The 20235-nt window shown below is 55.5% G+C and overlaps 1 protein-coding gene across 3 annotated transcripts; it reads left to right on the plus strand.

The window, feature by feature from the left end:
• The first annotated feature begins 1793 nt into the window (after positions 1-1793).
• PLEKHO1 (pleckstrin homology domain containing O1) lies at positions 1794-10797 on the plus strand. 3 transcript variants are annotated; one of them, XM_039246307.1, is made up of 6 exons: positions 1794-1852; positions 2911-3057; positions 7500-7640; positions 8279-8383; positions 8783-8884; positions 9974-10797. In XM_039246307.1, exons 5-6 carry the CDS (start codon positions 8876-8878, stop codon positions 10676-10678), a joined length of 714 nt encoding a protein of 237 aa, XP_039102238.1. In that variant the 5' UTR covers positions 1794-1852; positions 2911-3057; positions 7500-7640; positions 8279-8383; positions 8783-8875; the 3' UTR covers positions 10679-10797. The 3 variants fall into 3 exon arrangements, with proteins under 3 accessions (XP_039102238.1, XP_039102237.1, XP_039102239.1); XM_039246306.1 differs by lacking the exon at positions 1794-1852 and adding an exon at positions 2179-2353; XM_039246308.1 differs by lacking the exon at positions 1794-1852 and adding an exon at positions 2449-2578.
• The last annotated feature ends 9438 nt before the right edge of the window (positions 10798-20235 follow it).

Consider the following 20235-nt stretch of genomic DNA (forward strand, 5'->3'; position numbering starts at 1 on the left):
CCACAAGGCTCGGGCACCGGCCTGATGCAACACACAAGGGCCCCACTGCCTTCCCCACAGAAGACACTCAAATATTTGTTGATTAAACGGACAGGAAAGAAGGAAGATGGGGCAAGTCATGAGTTACACGTTTTCCAGAAACCAGAATCTATTTCAACTCTAAATTCAAACCGCTCTCATCTGCCTGGCCAGCGAGCCCGCAAAAGATCACACAGGCCAGAACACTGGGACATTGTGCTTCCTCATTATGGAGACACCCTGGATTTTCTTATTCTTGAGAAACGAGTGGTGGGAAGGGGAGAAGAGTGCACGTGTGTGTGTGTGTGTGTGTGTGTGTGTGTGTGTGTGTGTTCAGAGCCTAAACAGTAGGCTGGAGCCCGAAAACCTGGATTCTAATCCATTTAGCCAATAACTTGCTGGGTAAACTTGGGCAAGCCAATCGGTTCGCCATGCAGTTTACTCACTTTCCAAGTGAGAATAATATTTATTCTATATACCTCACAAGGTGGCACTAAAGATTTAAAGAAATGATATATGAGAGCCTTTTGCAAGGATACATTTCTTTATCAGCCTAAAATAGAGGAATTAATTAGGATGGTAAATGAAAAGAGATTAAGAGGAATATTGGATGAGTAGGAAACGGGGTGGGGGGGGATGGTGCTGGGACAAGAGAGAAGCCTGTTCATTTGGCGGATGCCAGAAAAAGCCAAGACCATCCCATTCCTCAAACCACAAAATTGGCAATAATTCCTTTTATGTGGAGACATCTCTGGAAAGAGTGCTTCCTTTTTCCTGCACCCATGTGCCTGGGATTTGTATTCGTTCTGTGGCTTTTGCGTGTCTACCTTACACCAGACGTTGTGTTCGCTCGCTTACTATTATTCAGTGATTAACCCTAGAGGGCAACACTCGCATATTTTCATAGGACTTTCATAGGTCACCTCCTGACATTCCCGTCCTTGTTGATGGACATGGCGATCCGTCCCTCACTTTTTAATATATGGAGGATCAGAGGCCTAAAGAAACTCAGTGACTTGACCCAAGGCCACAAAGTAGTGATGCTGAAACTAATACCCAAACCTGGGTCTCCTGACTCGCCTCCTCCCTTAAATATGTATGGGGCGGGGGGGGGGGGGAGGGGGGGAGGGAGAAGTTACTAAGATGTTGGTCTGTAAGCTCTGGGGCCGATCTGGTGTGGGAGGCGTCAGCAGGGGTTCCTCCAGTCATCAGGGCATCCTCTGGGCACAGGGCTCTTCCCTCCACTGGACTCCGATAGGATGTTTACATGTCCGTGCGGCTACCCAGGTGGTAGGAAGTTTAAGCCTCACCTGGAGCTTACATTTAAAGCCACACGGCATTCTGGACAATGGCTTCGGAGACAGAGAAATCTACCCGTGCCGGGACTCAGCGTGTGTGTCAGCGCATCCCTGCGCCATCCGGCCGCTCACTTTTCTCTGTGTGCAATGGAGACCATTCTATCCACTTCACACTCGGACTCAAAGAAGGCCCGAGGCTTTGTACCCGGCTTTGTACCAGAGATGGGCATTCCTATTAACCCCACTCCCACCGCGGCCCTCGACACATGGATACCCCCCCATGCTCCCAGAACGCAAAACTTCCCCACCGTCTGACCTACCCAGGCCACTATCCCTACCACCCAAGGAGAGGGAATTCCAGATGCCAGTCCGCGCTCTTGTTTTTGCCTCCCGTGTGGGAGGGAGCCGATCTCGATCTGGGTTATCTCGGTCTTCCTCAACCTCTCCCTGTTATCCGCTGCAGCCGCCTCCGCGGCGGGCCTGGGCAGCTCCGGCGGGTGGGGTCTCCCGGGCTCCACCCCTCGCTCCGGCCGCAGGTGCGAGCGTGGGTCTCCGCGCGCCCCCCACCCCCGTCCCCTCCCCGGGAGCCGCTCTCCGGCTGGGGTTCGGGTCTGTCTTCCTCATCCTCGGCGAGTCAGAAACAAAGGAGGGGGGGTGGGGGGAGCGCACTGTCTCCGGCTCCGCGATTCGCCCTTTATTCTGAACTCGCGACGTCAGCGGGGCCGGCGGATGGAACGGCGGGGCGCGGGCCGGGCCGGGGCGCGGGCGGCGGGGGCGCGCGCGGGGGCCCGGGCCGCGTGGGCGCCGGGATGGAGGGCGCCGAGGGGCGGGGAGCGGGCGTGCGTGTGTGTGCGAGTGCGAGGGAGGCCGGCCTTTAGTGTAACCGGAGCTACAAAGAAGGGGAGAGTCCGGGCGAGGGAGGGCGGAGCGGCGGCGGCGGCGGCGGCGGCGGCGGAGGGGGCAGCTCCGCCAGCCGGCCCCTTCCCCCGCGCCCGCGCCCACCCGGAACGATGAAGAAGAACAATTCCGCCAAGCGGGTGAGTGCGCCCGCCGCCCGGCCCCCGGCCCCGCCGCCGCGGGCTCCCGTGCGGGCACTTGGGTCGGGGGCTCGGACTTGGCTCACTTTCCGCCCGCGCCCCCTCCCCCCCCGACCCAGGGCGCCCCCTTCCCTCCACCCACCCCGCGCCCCCCGGGGCGTGCGCGCTGCGGCGCGAGGAGACAATGAGAAATCAAACGAAACGCCGTTCATCCCGGCGCGGCGGGTAGCCAGACTGCGGGCGGGGGTGGGGGGCCCGGCGGCGATCCCGAGGCCGCCCCCCGCCCGGCCCCAGGCCCCCCGCTCTCGCACTTGGAGTTGTTTATCTGGGAGTCGGGGGAGGGCGGCCGCCGGGGAGAGAGTTGCCCAGAGTGCAGACCTGCCGCGAAGTGGGGAGCGATCGCCGGGCGCCCCTGAGTCCAGCCTGGGGGTGGGGGTGGGGTGGGGGTGGGGGAGCGGTCACGGGAAAGAAGGGGAGAGTGGAGCCGAGGGGGGTCGTGAGGGACGCAAGGAGAGGAGGCCCCCTAACCGGACGTTTCTGCTCTTGCCCGGGGGCAGGGGCCTCAGGATGGAAGCCATCCGTCCGCGCCGCCGGAGAAGGTCGGCTGGGTCCGGAAATTCTGCGGGAAAGGGATTTTCAGGGAGATTTGGAAAAACCGCTACGTGGTGCTGAAGGGGGACCAGCTGTACATCTCCGAGAAGGAGGTAGGTGCCCTTTCCCACCTCAGGCCCTGTGTGCTCACATTCCCGGTTTTGTCCCTCCACAGGGGACTTACCTGCCTCCGTACCCCCCTGCCCTCCACCCCCTTTGTGTTCCTAAAGCAAGTTCAGCAATTCGGTTGGTCTCTGCCCCCAATCACGTCTGCAGAGAAAGGTCACCCTTTCCCGAGAAGACCCGAGTTGGGATTCCAAGTTGCGAGTGCATCTTATTGGATGGTTTTTCTCCACGAACACCTTTCTGACAACCCTAATAACCCCCCTCCTGAGATGTCCCCAAAGTTCTGAGTGTCCCCTCTTGCCCCTAACCCTGCCCTGGCAGCTCGCTGAAGGTAGGGTATTTTTTTCCTTGCTGCTGCTGCAGAAAAACTCTCTTCAGCGGCTTCTCCTACACTTCCTGTCCCCCCTACCCCAAGCCAGCCAGCCTCCTCTTTCCTGTCTCCAGAAGGAAGACCTAGGAGGTCATATCACAAGTGCAGCTGCCCCAATCACAGAAAGCATGCGCGTCCCGGGGTCAGTCTCCTGTGACCTCAGGTGGAGTATCTGTGCAGGCAGCTATTTGTGTTGAAGCCAAGGTTTCTAGCCAGTGACCAAAAAAAAAAAAAGGCAAGGGACTCATTCTCCACCCTTCCTCACTTCCCCCTTTTGTATCAGAAAGGAGCCAAGCGCAGTCGCGAAGTCTCTGCACAGTTAAAAGGAAACTCACAGTCCACCTCCAGAACCTGGGCCCAGATCATTCAATCCAGACTCTTCTCCTTTTTACCTTTATAATCCTAGAGACCCGTGCCACTTGAGAAACTGAATGGCCCCCCCATGAGTCAGAAGTCATTCCAGCCCCTGCTTCTGAGACTGTGTCCACACAGCCTCGGAGACTGTCCCCCGCTCCCCGGGTAGGGTGGCCCTTCCTCCTCCGATCCTGTGTTCCCTTCACCCCGGGGGCTACTGGGAAGTCCACCCTGAGTTCTAACCTCTTCTGCTTTCTGCAGACTATATTTAGGTAAATAAATCCTTTTATGGTATTGAAACAGACACAGCCGCAGCCCCAGAGAAAGTATGTATCTGAAGAGAACAACTACCTAGGCCAGTGGGGAAGGACTGAGCCTTGCCAGGGCCAGAGAGGGACAGGCCCTTCAGGGTGTTTCCGCCTTACTGTTAACACGAAGCCGGGAACTTGGTGATGGAGGGAGGTGAGAGAAGACTTTGATAGCAGGGTTTATTTTTAAGGGCCACTTCTCCCCATTCCCCAATCCTAGAGAAGGTTTTTCCACAATTTGCTGGCTTTCCAGGTGAGAAAATAGCAATCATAAGCAAGCGTCAGAGTGTGTCCCCCTCTGGCGAACAGTCCTGCATGTCAGAGGGCAGCCACCGGGAGAACAGTGAGACGGGTGAAAAGAAGACGACGTTTTTTTCTTGTTTCCGTTTGTCCCAAGAACAGAGCCTGGGAGCGAGAGAGCGCGCTTGCTCCTGGTGTGTGGAGGAAGGCACACCGAGACAGGGGGAAGGATGGAATGACCTCAGCCTCCGGGCCTGGTGTCCTGTGAGTCAGGAGCATCTGACTGGTCACGGGGCCCCTGGCCCCTGCCGAGAAGGGTGCAGGAGAAGCGGGAAGCAGCCTCCAGGGACTCCTCTTCTCGGGAGCTGTGCCACGGCGGTCCTGGGCTGAGGGCGAAGCCCCCCAAGGGCTCGAGGCTCTACTCTGATACTTCCCGTGAGCTGCAGAGCTGAGAGATTCAAGATTTGTTCTTAGATGCGAAGCGTACTGTTAGTGCAAGAATATTCTTAACCCTGCCTGTCCTCTGGATTCTTCAACAGTCTTTTGTCGCTGTCACTTCTCATAAAGGCAGGGTCTCCCACGGCTGCTGGCATCAGAGGGGTCCTTCTGTATTTGTTGTTAATAATCATTTCCTCATTCTCAGCCAAAGGGCGCCTTAGGACCGTGGGGCTGATGGATAGGAACAGGAAGCGGATTTGGGGAGTGCTCCTGGCGGAGGAGATGGGGTTCGGGGCCTCTGTTGTCGTAAGGGAAAAGCCCGTCCCGCGGGCCCCAGGAAGGGACAGGTTCACCCTGGGGGATGGGAAATCATAAATGAGGCTTTGGGAATTTGATGGAGGAGAAACCATACAGTTTTTTACAGAACAAGGGCCTTGGAGTTGCCCAGGGAGCCCCTCCCTTGTCAAGGCCTGACCCCTGTCACTGCCTCCTGCTTCCTGGATCTCCCTGTCCGCCGTGTCCCAGGCAGAGTCCCCCCCCGCCCCACCCTGCCCTTCTCCCCTTCCTGTAAGGAAACAGAACAAGTTAATTCTCATCCCCTGGCTACGTACACACACCCAGCACTTTCCTCTCCAGGACTTCTGGTCCCTGCTGCCAGCCTCCAGTGTGGGGAGGAGGGGCGGCAGGACTCCTGCATCACCTGACCGCTCTCCCTGCCCCGCATTTCTGGGAATTGTTCTCGGATCCCCTTGCCGGCAACATCTCCACTTCCATCCACAATCCTTCCCAGCCCAAAGCCGGGGAGCCCTGGGGAGGGGAGAGCCCTGGGCGAGCCACACTGTGCCAGGGCGGACAGGCACGGAGACCGCAGTCATTGACTCGAACGCGGCTGTGCACTCAGCCCTCCTCCCCACATCTGCCCATCAGCAGCTGGGTCCGGCCCCCAAGTCCCAGCAGAGATGGGGGGGGTGGAAGAGTGAATCCCTCCCCCACTTCGAGGATGGCCAGAACCAGGGGGACACACGAAGTCACCTCCAGTGCCTACAGTTCCTATTTCAGCGCTTGGGAAGCCATTCCCGTCAGGGAGGGCGTGGATCCTCCAAGGGGGACCCGAGCCTGCTTATCTGTTTAGTTTTAACAAGACAAGTGCTGGTGCTTTTCATCCTCCATCCCAGGAAAATGCAAGCAGCTCGGTCCCAGGGTCTTCCAGCCCCGGGCTCAGCAGAGGGTGCATGGGCTTCCTGGCCATAGTCTGCTCCATCCAGGCCAGTGACTGAGTCCCTTTCCTGCTGCAAGCCACAGCAGTCCCCGAGCTGCGGGGAACACGTAATGGAGAGGAGAGGAAACTCTGAGAGGTTCAAAACAGACTGTGGGGCACCTGGGTGGTTCGGTCCTTTAAGTGTCCTGACTCTTTGATTTTAGCTCAGGTCGTCATCTCACGGTTCCTGAGTTTGAGCCCCACATCGAGCTCGGCGCTACAACTCTGGGGCCCGCTTGGAATTCTCTCCCTCTCTCTCTCTCTCTCTCTCTTTCTCTGCCCCTTCGCTGCTCGTTCTCTCTCTCTCTCTCAAAATGTTTTTTTAAAATAATGAAAAAATAAAGCAGACCTTGGCAGAATATTACTGCAGTTTACTTCGTGGCCCTCAGCAAAGGCTGGCTGAGGTCAGAGGATATGGAAAGAACTGTGGTCTCTGATTAGACCTTCAGCCAGAGGGTTCAGAGCCAAACGCTGGCTAAAGCTGCTATGGGTAGAACCAGGGTGCAGGATAGATACCACATGCAGGAAGGGCTAAGTTTAGACAAAAAGAAGGACTTCCCGGCAGTAAGGGGCTGAGGCGCTCCAGTGGGAACACGAGTCTGAAATTGCATCCTCGAGGGACAGTGGAAGTGCATCTTTGTCTAGAGAGACCTGGGGGACATTTTTTTTAATCTTCTTAATGTCTTATTATTTTTGAGAGAGAATGCGCACACACAAGCAGTGGGGAGGGGCAGAGAGAGAGGGAGACACAAAATCCGAAGCAGGCTCTAGGCTCCAAGCTGTCAGCACAGAGCCCGACACAGGGCTCGAACTCAGCAACAGCAAAATCATGACCTGAGCCGAAGTCAGACCCTTAACCGACTGAACCCCCACCCCCACCCCAGGCGCCCTGAGGCTGAGGATTTAAATGGCCTGTGAAGCCTGTGGGGCTCGCTTGGGCCGTCAGGACGCCTCGAGGGAAGGAGGGTTAAGAGCTACAGGTGTATTTTTCAGCCTGTCTCACTCAGCAAACTGAACACAGGGGACCACTGTTTCTATGGTGCTGAAGCTCCTGAAAGGAATGAGGTAGATGATTCCAGAATAGGATGTATTTGAGGAGGGAGTCAGGTCAGGTACGAAAGTCACAGCGCAAATATTTGATAAGACGGGGGCCACCAAAGGCGGCCCGTCAGGCCTTGCTTTCTTCAGGATAATAGGATTAACCTATTAGCCAGGTAAGCCGGGTCTTTTGAAGGACAAATCGAGGGTCAGAGTGAAGACAGACATCCTGGGGCTCTGGACACAGTAGCTCAACTGAAGGGAGAGCCGCCAATAAGGGGTGTAAGGGGTTTAGATGGAAGTGCACCTGAGGCCAGGCCGGAGGGCAGCTCCCCTCCCAAGTCCGGCCAAACTAACCCTCTGGGGGAGGCACGCAGTAATGTTACCCTCCACACCTCACCTCTGACACCACCCCCCCCCCAGGTAAAAGATGAGAAAAACAGCCAGGAGGTGTTTGACCTGAGTGACTACGAGAAGTGCGAGGAGCTCCGGAAATCCAAGAGCAGGAGCAAGAAGAACCACAGCAAGTTCACGCTCGCCCACTCCAAACAGCCGGGCAACACGGTGTGTTGCAGGGCGAGGGCCTCAGCCCCGGGGGGGGGGGGGGGGCGGGGGGGGAGGACACCTTCCCGTGTGGGTCCTCCGTCTCCGCTCAGAGGCCTGGACGCCCTCTCCTGCTCCTTTCGTTATTTAACCCCAGAACATCATGGCCATTTCCTTCCCTCCGGGCAGGCCAGCCTTTAAACCGTCCAGCCACGAAGATCTCTCTCTCTCTCTCTCTCTCTCTCTCTCTCTCTCTCTCTCTCACACACACACACACACACACACACACACACACACACACACACCTCTCTTGGGAGAAAGCCACCTTCTCCTGTATCCTGATGGGCAGTTGAAGCTCTGAATCTCACGTCTCTTGTGTGAGGGAACTCGGGGAGGTCCCTGTCACAGTCTGTTTACTCAGACCTCTCGTCCTCTCCAGCGCCCTGTTAACATCCACTGCCCTTCTTGGCTCTTCCCTGGCCATTCCGAAAACAAGCCCTGAGGTGTGGCCTCTCCTGGGAAGAGAGGCCGGCCTCCTTGGGTCATGGGGGACTCCGGAAGCGCAGTCTCTGTCCTCCCAGGAGCTGGGTCTGAGGGAGCACGACCGTCCTCTCGGACTTCTGCACTGCCCTCCTCAACCGAGAATGTCTCCCTCACAGGCTCCCAGCCTGATCTTCCTGGCGGTTAGTCCAGAAGAGAAGGAGTCGTGGATCAACGCCCTCAACTCGGCCATCACCCGGGCCAAGAACCGCGTCTTGGACGAGGTCAGGGGGCCCATTCGGAGGCGGGAAGGCCGGTGCTGAGGCAGTAATTGTGACCCACTGAGGCAGTAATTGTGACCCACTGATGGGGGGGGAGCTGTGGGGTGGGCCCCAGTCATTCGTCCCCCGCCCCCAACCAGCTCCACTTCTTTGGCTCCCTTCAAACACCCCGTTCTCCTGCCTCTGAGTCCTCCTGCCACAGCTCCTCTCTCCCTGCTTCCTGATGCCCGGGGCCGGCCTCAGAGGCCCCGCGTGTGCGGTAAGGGCCTTGGCCTTGGATCTTGTCAGGAGCAGTGGACAGGGTGGGTTTATTTCCCAGTCCAGGCATGCTCGGGCCACGGGGGCTGCCAGGTCGGGACAGAGTCCCTGAGAGCACCCGTGACTCACAGCGCCTCTCCTCAGGTCACCGTCGAGGAAGACAGCTATCTGGCGCACCCCACCCGAGACCGGGCGAAAATCCAGCACTCCCGCCGCCCCCCAACGCGGGGACACCTAATGGCCGTGGTACGTAAGATCGTAAGAAAGTAGAACCCGTGGAAGGGCCAGCTCCACGCCTTTCTCAGATGGGACAGTGTCCGAGACAGCCGGCCAGGGGCATTCGTGGTACCAAGGTCAAAGGCTGGGGAGGTCCCTCTGCCTGATTCCTCCAAATCTAAAGTATTTATTTAGCACCTACTCTGAGCTCAGAAGTCCTTGCCTTCAGTAACCGTATCATCCTCTGGGGGGAAATGAGATCTGCGCACAAGGAAAGTGGAAAGTAGAAGAGGTGGATGCTGGACCGGGAATATAAGCCACCATGCGGCGGCTGGCTGTCCCGACGGGTGACGGCATCAAGCGCCAAGGTCCTTTCTGGGAGGAAGGTTCGCCTCGAACCGCTGTAACACACAGTGTGGCTCCTTCCGCTGCCGGGGCTCCCCGTCTCTAGGGAGCGAGCCGGTGCGGGGTGGCAGAACCAGGAGAACTGGGCTGGGACCTAGCTGCGCGTTTCACTCTCCCTCCGTGATTCCCTGATGCTTGGCGCCTGCAGCAGAGCAGTGAGGACACAGTCACCGGGAAGGGTCGCCTACCATGAGGCACGATTGAGACACCGTGCGAATCCGCGCACCTGAGGCATCGAATACCCTTCTCGGTTTTTTATTCTAGTCTTCTGGAAATAGAACAGGTTTTATTTGAATGCAGGGGTTCAGAGGCAGCTGAGGTGTGTGGCTTGGAGGACGCTGACGGAAAAGGACAGGTCCTTGCCACCAGGTGGGGTATCGTGTGTGGGTCAGACCCAGGTCGATGCTTAGAGTCCCCCCACACACAGGAAAACTGAAGTTTCTCTTCAGGAAACTCCCAAGAGAGCGGAGAGCGTGGGAGACAAGCAGGAGTTACTGTAGATGGCAGGGAAATAGGAGAAACGTCCAAAGCGCCGTCAAAGGAATAAGCAGTGGTGACGACGTCGGAGGGCCGGGCGAGGACGGGCGCTTCTCACTTCGGGAAGGCCTGTTGAGGCGGAAAGTGCCCGGATTGCCTCGCTCTTTCAGACCATCCCTCCCAAGGTGCCCGCCTGCGGCGCTTCTGTCCCTTCACCCCCGCCCTCTCCCTCTGCAGGCTTCCACCTCTACCTCGGATGGGATGCTCACCTTGGACCTGATCCAGGAGGAGGACCCTTCTCCTGAGGAGCCGACCTCCTGCGCTGAGAGCTTCCGGGTGGACCTGGACAAGTCCATGGCCCAGCTGACAGGCAGCCGGCGGAGGGCAGACTCCGATCGGACCCGGCCGTCCTCAGAGCGAGCGAGCGGCCTGCCCCGGGCTCGGGAGAAGCCGGACAGAGGGGCCACCTACACCCCCCAGGCCCCCAAGAAGCTGACGCCAGCAGAGAAGGGCCGCTGCGCCTCCTTGGAAGAGATCCTGTCTCCGCGGGACTCCAGCCCTGCCCGCGCCCTCCAACTGCGGCCCGAGGACCCTCCGGCCCTCGGGCCGCCCCACCCGGGCCAGCTGTCCCGCATCCAGGACCTGGTGGCCAGGAAACTGGAGAAGACTCAGGAGCTGCTGGCCGAGGTTCAGGGACTGGGAGACGGGAAGCGAAAGGCCAAGGACCCCCCTCGGTCGCCTCCGGACTCGGCGTCGGAGCAGTTGCTGCTGGAGACGGAGCGGCTGCTGGGAGAGGCCTCGTCGAATTGGAGCCAGGCCAAGAGGGTGCTGCAGGAGGTCAGGGAGCTGAGGGACCTGTACAGACAGATGGACCTGCAGAGCCCTGACCCCCACCTCAGGCCCGCCGCCCAGCACAGTCAGTACCGGAAGAGCCTGATGTGAAGGAAGGGGGCGGCAGCGGTGGCTGGAACTCGGGGGACATGCAGACTCTGATCCCCAAGTGTGGCAGGATAAAGCTTTTTTACTTACCTCAGTCAAAAAAAAAAAGGGATAAAAACCCACCAACTCTGTTGCTCGTGCTGATGCCCAGCGCCCTTCCCACCCTCCTTTCCTTCCTTGTCTGTCTGACACCTGCACTGCCTCTGGTTTGAGGAGGTGACCCCTACAGCAGTGTTAAGAAGCTTTCACGTAGAGGAGAGAGAGAGGGGGACCAGGGCAGAGACTGGCCGGCCACACACACCACCCCTCTGAGGCGCAGGGGGGATGGTTCTCCCAATGACACGTGTCAGCTTCTGAGTTTGGGGCCAGGGCTGTTCTCTTGGGTCCCATTCCAGGATTTCCGTCGGAGGGTGAGCGTTTGGCTCCCCAGCCCCAGGGACGGGGAAGCCATCGCCACCTGTCTGTGCACACACAGGTGACGCCTGCCCAGCCCCGAGCAGGCGTGTGAGATCCCGCCAGACCCCAGCTTCCTGCCCTGTGGCCCCTGACTCAGACTGAGCTGCCTGGAGTTCTGCCCTGCCCGGTCTCCTAATCCCCCACACCCTTCCCAGTACTGACTCAGAGATCCAGTGCTGGACAGATGGCATTGGTTTGGTCCTTGGTGGGGGGCAGGGAGGGCAGTGCAGGGAAACTGGACAGCCAACCCCACAGAAGAGCCCCACTAAGCACGAAACTGATTTGCAATGCGCGCGGGGCGGGCCGAGGGGAAAACCAAACGTGTGTGCGCCCGTGTTCCTCTTTTTGGCCAAGCGCGGGCTGGCTGTAGCCTTCCCCTCCCCCCTCAAACCTCTTCCGACGCTCGTCGAGCCCTGACTCTGCCAAAACATCCTGATGCTCACACCACCACCCTCCCGGCCAGGCCTCCCTGCGTCCCTGATGGTGGATTCCACACACTCGTGTCGTTCTGTTTGCTTCTTTCCTCTGAAGTCCCTGAGATCAGGTTAGCGACAGTGACAGGGTCCAGAGAAGGTTTGTGAAGGCAAGGGAAGAGTGGTTTTTGGCAAGAGGGGGACAGAGAACTTCATGAATCAAGTCAAGGCGTTAGAAACCACTTTGAAGTCTATGCACCCTGGGCCAGTCCCTTGACCCTCTTCCCCAAATCTTCTCTGACCTCCAAGACCTGGAGCCTCTCTGGGGCTGACAGGGAAGACGGGATAACATGGGGACAGACGGCCTGGCGGTCCTGGCGGTGAGGCTGCACTGATGGGACGTTCAGGAAGACAGGGTAGGACTGAGAAAAGGAGAGTCCTCTGGGTCTCTGGAACCCCGACCCTTCATTCTGCTCTGGGATGCGTCTCCCATATCCCAATAAGCGTGCCGGGGCCCCGTCGCCAAGCTGAATGGTCTCAATGGAAGAGAGGTTCTTGCTTCTAAGCCCTGCACCGTGCAAGCCCGAACATTTTCCCTAGATCCGTACTTCTCTAAGCCAGTCTCTTCCCTGAGGAACGTGTATCGTACTTAGGTGAGGGACACCCCAGAGCGTCACCCGAATGTCGTCTGCAGGGTCTCCTGCAGTAGCACCTGAGGAAACCGATCTGCAGACCTGCCTTCCACCAAACAGGCCTTTCCCCTAAACTCGGCCCGGTCAGCAGACGTACCCATTGTCAAGCCAGGAAAATCGAGGTTACAAAGATAACTTTCTTTCTTTGTGTAGGTCCCCATCTTTGTATTAATTTTATCTTACCAGTATTTTCCCTCTTTTCTTTCCTAAAAGCGAGAAGGACATATATGTCCCAACATGCCAATTACCTGTGGCTCCCGGGGGGGTGGGGTGGGGGGGCTAGAGCACAGAAGGGGACTCTGGGAAGAGAATAACAGGCAAGGGGAGCAGAAAAGAAAAATCAGACACCGGGCCCTGCGGTCCCCAGGCACCAGAACCGGCCACAAGGTAGTAAAAATGAGCCCAGCCCTGGAACCAGACAGATCTGGGTTCAAATTCTGACTTTTTAGTTATGATGCCCTGGGCAAGGCATTAGGCTTTCTGCGTGTCAGTTTCCTCATCTGCAAAATGGACAGTTCTTGTCAGAGAGGCGAAGGTGATGTATGGGAGATGCCTGGCCTGGCGGCCGGTGAATTACTGTGGGCACTGAGCACACGGCTGCTGGGGCCACAGCTGCTGCTATTCTTAGCTAAATGACTCCGTGAGTTCTGCACGGCTAGGGCTAGGGGACAGCTGGGCTGAGGCCTAGGGCATGGGTTGATCACTATCACTTTGTTCGAGTAAATGAGCTGGGTCCACACGCGGTTCCCACAGCCTTTCTTCAAGGAGAGAGTGCCAGGGACTGTGCTCAGGCTGGAGATGAGAGAGGAGGCAGCCAGACCCCTGTCATGGCGAACTGCAGATACTGGCATCAAGCCACCGTTCCCATTAGAAAATTAGGTTAGGGGCGCCTGGGAGGCTCAGTCGGTTACATGTCTGACTTTGGCTCAGGTCATGATCTCACGGCTTGTGGGTTCGAGCCCCGCGTCGGGCTCTGTGCTGACAGCTAGCTCAGAGCCTGGAGCCTGTTTCAGATTCTGTGACTTCCTCTCTCTCTGTCCCTCCCCTCCTCGTGCTCTCTCTCTCTCAAAAATAAATAAACATTTTTTTTTAAACTAGCTTAAAGGGGACCCTAAAGGTGGGCTGCCGGCACGATCCCTGTTAGCCCAGAGCGAGCACAGGCAGGACGGGAGGGCAACAGCACTGGGACCCAGTCCCCCCTCTCCCAGGACCTCCGACCCCTCATTCCATCATCCCAACTTCTTCACCTGCCATATTGCCCCATTCCCTCCAGGTTGCTGGGTTCTGGGTAAGCATTAGGCCCAGCAGGGGATTTGAGCCACTACCAACAGACACCCTTCAGGGTGTGGATTTATTCGTCCTCCCCTTCTCTCCTCCATCAACTGGCCTACATCTTCTCTTACACAAATGATCTGGAAAAGGGAGACTCTTTGGGATGCCCCAGGATGGGGAGATGAGGATACCCAGGCCCCAGGGTTGAAGCCGGGTAAGGAGTGGAGACGGTGAAGAACTATGTCATTCTGTATGTCAGTGACAGTCCCCTCCACTTTGCCTGCCCTTCCCCAGTCACCAAGGTAGGGATTTGGGGGCCAGGCGGCAAACATCCGAGGTGTTGACCTGAAGAGCTGATGGGGTCGTGGGCATGTTCCTTCGCAGAGCTATGGGATGTTTAGGGTGGGAAGAAAAGGGGAATCCCCCGCAAGTTTCCCTGACTCCTACTCCTCGCCTTCCGAAACCAAGCCAAGCCTGGAGCTCTGGCCCTCCGGAAACAGCCCTTGCCCCCTTTCCCAGCCCCTCTGTCAACAGCGCAGTATACCTCAGTCTCCCCTAAACAGCAGTCCCCCCAAAAGCTCTCCCTTTTCTACACCTCTCAGGCCAGCAGACCTAGCCCTATTCCATAACACACCCCCCCCACCAGCACCCAGCTCGGCTCCAGCCCCAGCCGCCTCCCCTTCTCACTCCCTTCCCCTGCTCGGTTCATTTCTCTTCCTCCTTTCTTCCCAGCTCCCAGGCTCCAAACCACAGCAGCCAATCCCCGGCCTGCTCTGGAGCCACACCATATAAGGAGAGGTTGGAAAGAAACCCGAGTAAATGCAGGAGCAAACACGCGCACACACACACACACACACACACACACACACACGCACACGCACACACACACACCCTAGAGTTGGCGCCCCCTTCTGCACCAGACCCCATGTGCGTTCTTCCACGAGGGTGACAGCAGCCCCAGTGCCCCCTGTCCCTGGCTCACCCCACCCACTGGAGGAGGAACCTGGGTGCCTCTCCCCGCCTTCGTTCACGCCCCCCCCCACCATCTCTCCAACCAGTTGCCTCTGACCTAGATTTTCTGCACTAATTACAAGCCTAACGAGATCTAACAAACACCCAACTTAGCACAGCTGAGACCCTTGAGGTCAATTAGTGCAACCCAGCTCCGCTCAGGAAGTGAGAGATGGAGCCAGAAGCCCTTGTGCCGCCTCGCCCCAACCCCAGCCCAACCCAGCCTTGGAAACGGGCAGGGGGAGAATGCAAAAATTAGCAGGACCCGTTGAAAAAGAGGATCTTGGAGAGTGCGGAAAACTGCACTGAAGCTGGGAAGAACAGAGCCCCAGCGCCTCTTATCAGGAGGGTAGAGGTTGGTGCAGTGACAGAAGTGAAGGACATAAGGCAGTTTTCTTTCTCTTAAAGACAATATGGAGCATAGGATCTCAGAAGGGCCGGTAGCCCTAGAATCTTGGTCGGCACCAGTTTCCGAGGCTTCAGCCCTCTTTGCTTTGGGCAAGTTGGGGTTGTGTCCCCTGTCCTTCCTGCTGGTTTGGAATAACTCTGAAGTCACCTCTTTCTTTCAGAAATGCCCTTTCTTTCATGCTTGCTCTTCCTTCTTCCAGGTATTAACACAATGAGAGAGCAAACAGCTCCTTCCTCCCGAGAAACTCAGAAAAGTGTAAAATAAAGGTGATCGGGTTTGGGTGACCGACATATTGCGATAATGCCCACATTACTGTCTTCTAGAAGAAGAATGGGAAGAAATAGTCCGAAGGAGCCAGGAACCTGGTGGGCAGGGCGATTCACAGAAGCATCACGTCTCTATGTGGAGGACTCCCAGATTTGCTTTCCGGGCCCGAACCCGCCTCTGAAATAAAGGCACTTACAGCCACGTGCCTGTCTGACATCTCTACTTCAGAGTCCACAGGCATCTTAAACTTGACACAAATGTGGAAGATCTTTAAATAATGGTCCTTGATGAGTCAGTCTTCCTCCATGCTCTTTTGCGATGTGAGTTTACCCTCCTTCCCCGCTCCAAAGACATCGCTATTTATCCAGCTGCCATGTGAATCTGGGTCTGCCTTGATTTCACCAATGGAATGCGCCATTATGTAAGTTCCAGAGCTTAGACCCTAAGAGGTCATGGGGTTCCCTCGCTGCGTGTAAAAAGCCTGGGCTAGCTTTTCCCACGGAGCGAAAGAGGTCCTGAAACCACATGGAATCATCCCAACATCCAAGCCTCCAGCAAACACTGGCTAAATGTAGCCCACTATGCAAGACCAGACGACCAACTTTCTAGTCAATCCACTTAACTGTGAGAAGGTGATACGTCATTGTTGTCTAAGCCACTAAGTTTGGGGTGGCTTGTTATTCAGCAGTAGATACAGAAGCAGGAATTGGTATGTGGAAGTGGAATACTGCTGTAATTAAAACCTAAAACACATGGCATTGGCGTTGGGAGCAGGGAGCAGACAGAGGCTAGGAGGGCAGGCGGCAAAGAGACTATTAGTAGAGGCTGGATGAACGGGGAGGAAATTGCTACTGGATGCGCTGAGAAAGGGTCACCTGTGTTACAGAGCGGTGGGAGAGTTTATGAAACCGTCACTTGTCGTTCTTGGAAAATAGAAAATGTACCTAATGAAGTTGTTGGAGGTGGCTCAGGGGACCTCCAAGCAGAATGTTGACAATACCAACGTGCTTTACTTAGCTGTAAATGATAAAGTATTGAGAGAGAAAGGAACCAAAGAAGGAACCAGTTTTCAAGCAAAATTTGAGGGGGGAAATAATAAAGAGGCAGGAACAGTCTTCTGCCAGAAGAAAGTGAAGAAATTGAAAGCCTTGTGCACTGTTGGTAAGAATGTAAAATGGTGCATCCACTATAGAAAATAAAATGGTGGTTCCTTAAAAAAAATTATTACATGATCTAGCAATCCTACTCCTGGTATAAATCCAAAAGAACTGAAAGCTAGATCTTGAAGAAATATCTGCTCACCCATGTTTATAGCAGCATTATTCACAGTGGACTATAACTCAAGAGAGATGGAAGTCACTCAAGTGTCCATCAAAGGATGAATGGATAAACCAAATGTGCTGTATACCTATAATGAAATAGTATTTAGCCTTAAAAAGGAAGGAAATCTGTCATATGCTTACACGAATGAACCTTGAGGACATTATGCTAAGTGAACTAAGCCAGACACAAAAAAACAAGTGCTGTATGATTCCCCTTATGTGAGGTCTCTAAAATAGTCAAATTCATAGAAACAGAAAGCAGACCGGTGGTTTCCAGGAGTGGGGGGAAGGGGGAAATGGGGAGTTGTTTGATGGGTACAGAGTTTCAGTACTGCAAGAAGAAAAAGTTCTAGAGCTGATTGCACAACATTGTGAATATGCTTAACACTACTGAACTGCCCGCTTAAAAATGGATAAGATGATAAGTTTTATCACATCTTGTATTTTATTTACTTATTTTTTTAATGTTTTTACTTATTTCTGAGAGAGAGAGAGACAGCATGAGCAGGGGAGGGTCAGAGAGAGAGGGAGACACAGAATCTGAAACAGGCTCCAGGCTCTGAGCTGTCAGCACAGAGCCCGATGCGGGGCTGGAACCCACAAACTGTGAGATCATGACCTGAGCCAGAGTTGGACGCTTAACCAACTGAGCCACCCAGGCGCCCCAGCCTCAGTTAAATGTAAAAACTTTTAAAAACACTTTCAAAATGTCATGAACCCTTGCCCAGTTCCTACACCTGAAACTGTTTTCAGACCTGAAATCTATTGAATGAAAAAGGGGCTGGGCCCCCAGGAGGAAGGACCCTACAGCAAGTACGCAATGTGATATTTCCACCAGTCCTTCTCCCAAAGGTACTGAGAGCCATTTACTTGGGCGACTGCAAACTAGGGGAGAGGAAGTCTCCAGTACAACATAAGGTCTGAAATGATGTTCCGAGACCTGAAATGTCATTGTGGACTCTCACTAGAGTGGTGGGTGATGGGCCCAGTCAAAATGGAGTCCTGGCAATCTCAAGGTGCTCTGTGGGCCCATGGCCCCACCTGGTGGTCATTGCCCCAGTTTCTGAATGTATAAGTGGAATTGATCATATTTGGCTGTTAGGAAAGCCCCTACAGTGAGTCATTGGTTTTTATAAGAGCTGGGGGCAGGGGGACTCAGTCCATTAAGCATCCACCCAACTCTTGATTTCGGCTCAAGCCATGATCTGACTCAGGTCAGGATCTCACAGTTCATGGGTTCAGGGCAATGTCAGCCCTGCATCAGGCTCCACACTGGCGGTGCAGAGCCTGCTTGGGATTCTCTCTCTCTCTCTCTCTGCCCCTCCCCAGCTCATGCACTCGCTCTCTCTCAAAATAAATAAATAAACCGTAAGAGCTATCACAGTGGGGAAGCTTCTGCAATTGTGCCCCTCTCCCCAATCTCGCACTTCCAAAGTAAGATGGCAACTAAAAAACGATATCCCAGAACAAACGGGTGGTTGCCAGAGAGGAAGGGAGTGGAAGAGATGGGCAAAATGGGCGAAGGGGGGTGAGGGTGGGCGGTGCAGGCTTCCCATGATGAATGAATAACCCACAAGGATGAAAGGTCCACACGGTGAGTGTAGTCAGTGGTACTGTACTAGTGATGTATGGCGACAGAGGGCAGCTGCCAGATCGCCATGTTGTACACTGAAGCTAATGCAACATTGTGCGTGAACTATACTTCCATTTCAAATATATATCCCATTTCAGAGGAAAGACTGAGATCAGCACCACCCTTAAGGATCTCAAAGGATAGGGGTGCCTGGGTGGCTCAGCTGGTTGGGCGTCCGACCAGCTCAGGTCATGATCTCACAGTCCGTGAGTTCAAGCCCCATGTCGGGCTCTGTGCTGACAGCTCAGAGCCTGGAGCCTGCTTCAGATTCTGTCTGTCTGTCTGTCTGTCTCTCTCTCTCTGCCCCTCCCCTACTCGTGCTCTCTCTCTCAAAATAAATAAATAAAGATTTAAAAATATATATGGAAAGGGGGGACATGCTAATGAATCCTCTTTAAAAAAAAAAAAGATCTCAAAAGACAGTGGTCTCCATCATACTCTGTTTCATTTGCCCGTCTGGCTCCTGCGGGAAAGAAATGGATCCCAGAGAGCGACACTGGACCACAGCCAACTCACTGCAAGCCCCAATTGCAGCCATGGTGCTGGATGTGGTCCCATTGCTAGATCAGGTAAACATGGCTTCAAGCACCTGACGCGTGGCCAGGGATTTAACATGCGCATCCTTCTTTATCTCAGTCAGGAGAGAGGCCCAGAAACAGCACTCACGCAGATGAACAACGTCCATTTAGCTCTTCCCCTGGGCTAGACGCCCCCCAGTCTATGTCGTGATGTAGCCAGAAAAGACCTGGACCATGTGGACATCCTAGAGAACATCACATTGACCCACTGCCTCAATGGCATTATGCTAAGCATTGAGAATGGGCAACAGGTGGCTAGGCTTCGTAAGATACAGTCACTCAAGAGGGTGGGGTATAAACTTTGTGAAGATTCTAGGGACCTCCCCCGTCAGTAGTTTGGGGGACCCAGTGGTCGGAGGCACGCTAGGCCATCCCCTATAAAGAAGAGACAGGCTGCTGCATCTTACATCCCCCATACCTGGCAGACCTCTTTGTTCTGGAAATGATATGTTCAACACCTAGGAATATTGGCCCAGCCCATATCCTGGGTGACACACGAGGTTGTGGCTCTGGGTGGGGACTGAGACAAGGATGTTGAGCCTGACTAGCAGCAGGAGGTGGAATGCTACCACACCGGGGGCGGGAATATGTACTGGGAATATGGGAACTCAGGCGACCCACACAGGCACCTCTTGGCACCCTGTTGCCTAATCGTGATGTCAATGGCAGGCGTAGCACAGCCCATGAGGGGCGAGGTTAACAGGGGCTCAGACCGGGGCGCCTGGGTGGCTTAGTCGGTTGAGCGTCCGACTTTCCCTTAGGTCATGATCTCGCGGTTCGTGGGTTCGAGCCCCGCGTCGGGCTCTGTGCTGACTGCCAGCTCGGAGCCTGGAGCCTGTTTCAGAGTCTGTGACTCCCTCTCTCTCTGACCCTCCCCTGCTCACGCTGTCTCTCTCTCTCTCTCTCTCTCCTAGAAATAAATAAAACATTAAAAAAAATTTTTTTTAAAAAACAGACCGCCTAGAGAATAAGGGTCGGGGTTATTCCACCAGGTAAGCCATCAAGACCTGCAGAGATGAGAGTGGAAAAATCTCTGGCAGAGAAAGAGAGTAGACTATGGAGTGGATAATGGAGCAGAGAGATAAGTTACCAGCTGCAGCCCCAGCAATAGCCTGCAGCTAATCCCCTGCCCATCCGTTACTAAGTCCGTGTTGTAGGAAGAGAGCTCACTAGCACCCGGGAAGGGCTACCCCTCATCTGTAGCTGGAAAGTGGATCCACACAGCACAAGGGATGGACTGCGGTGGCCCCGGAGGTGCCCCGCAGACTTTGCCCTTCAGGGAAGAGCTTGCAGATGGGCTGCAAGAAGGACAGTCAGCCATCAGCCTTCAGCTGCTGGAAGCCTCAGGCTCTGTCTCGTTGTCAAGCCAGGACGCAACCCTCCCAGGCAGCCCCCAGCCAGTGGGCTGATGGCAGAGCGAGGGGTCACTAGGACCTGAACATCTCTGCCCAATGGGAGCTCCTCTCAGGAGAATCTTCGCCCTGGGGGTCCCCAATGGGTTGCCCAA

The sequence above is a fragment of the Hyaena hyaena genome, unplaced genomic scaffold, assembly GCF_003009895.1.
Source record: "Hyaena hyaena isolate Hyena2069 unplaced genomic scaffold, ASM300989v1 scaffold_284, whole genome shotgun sequence".
Lineage (NCBI taxonomy): Eukaryota > Metazoa > Chordata > Mammalia > Carnivora > Hyaenidae > Hyaena > Hyaena hyaena.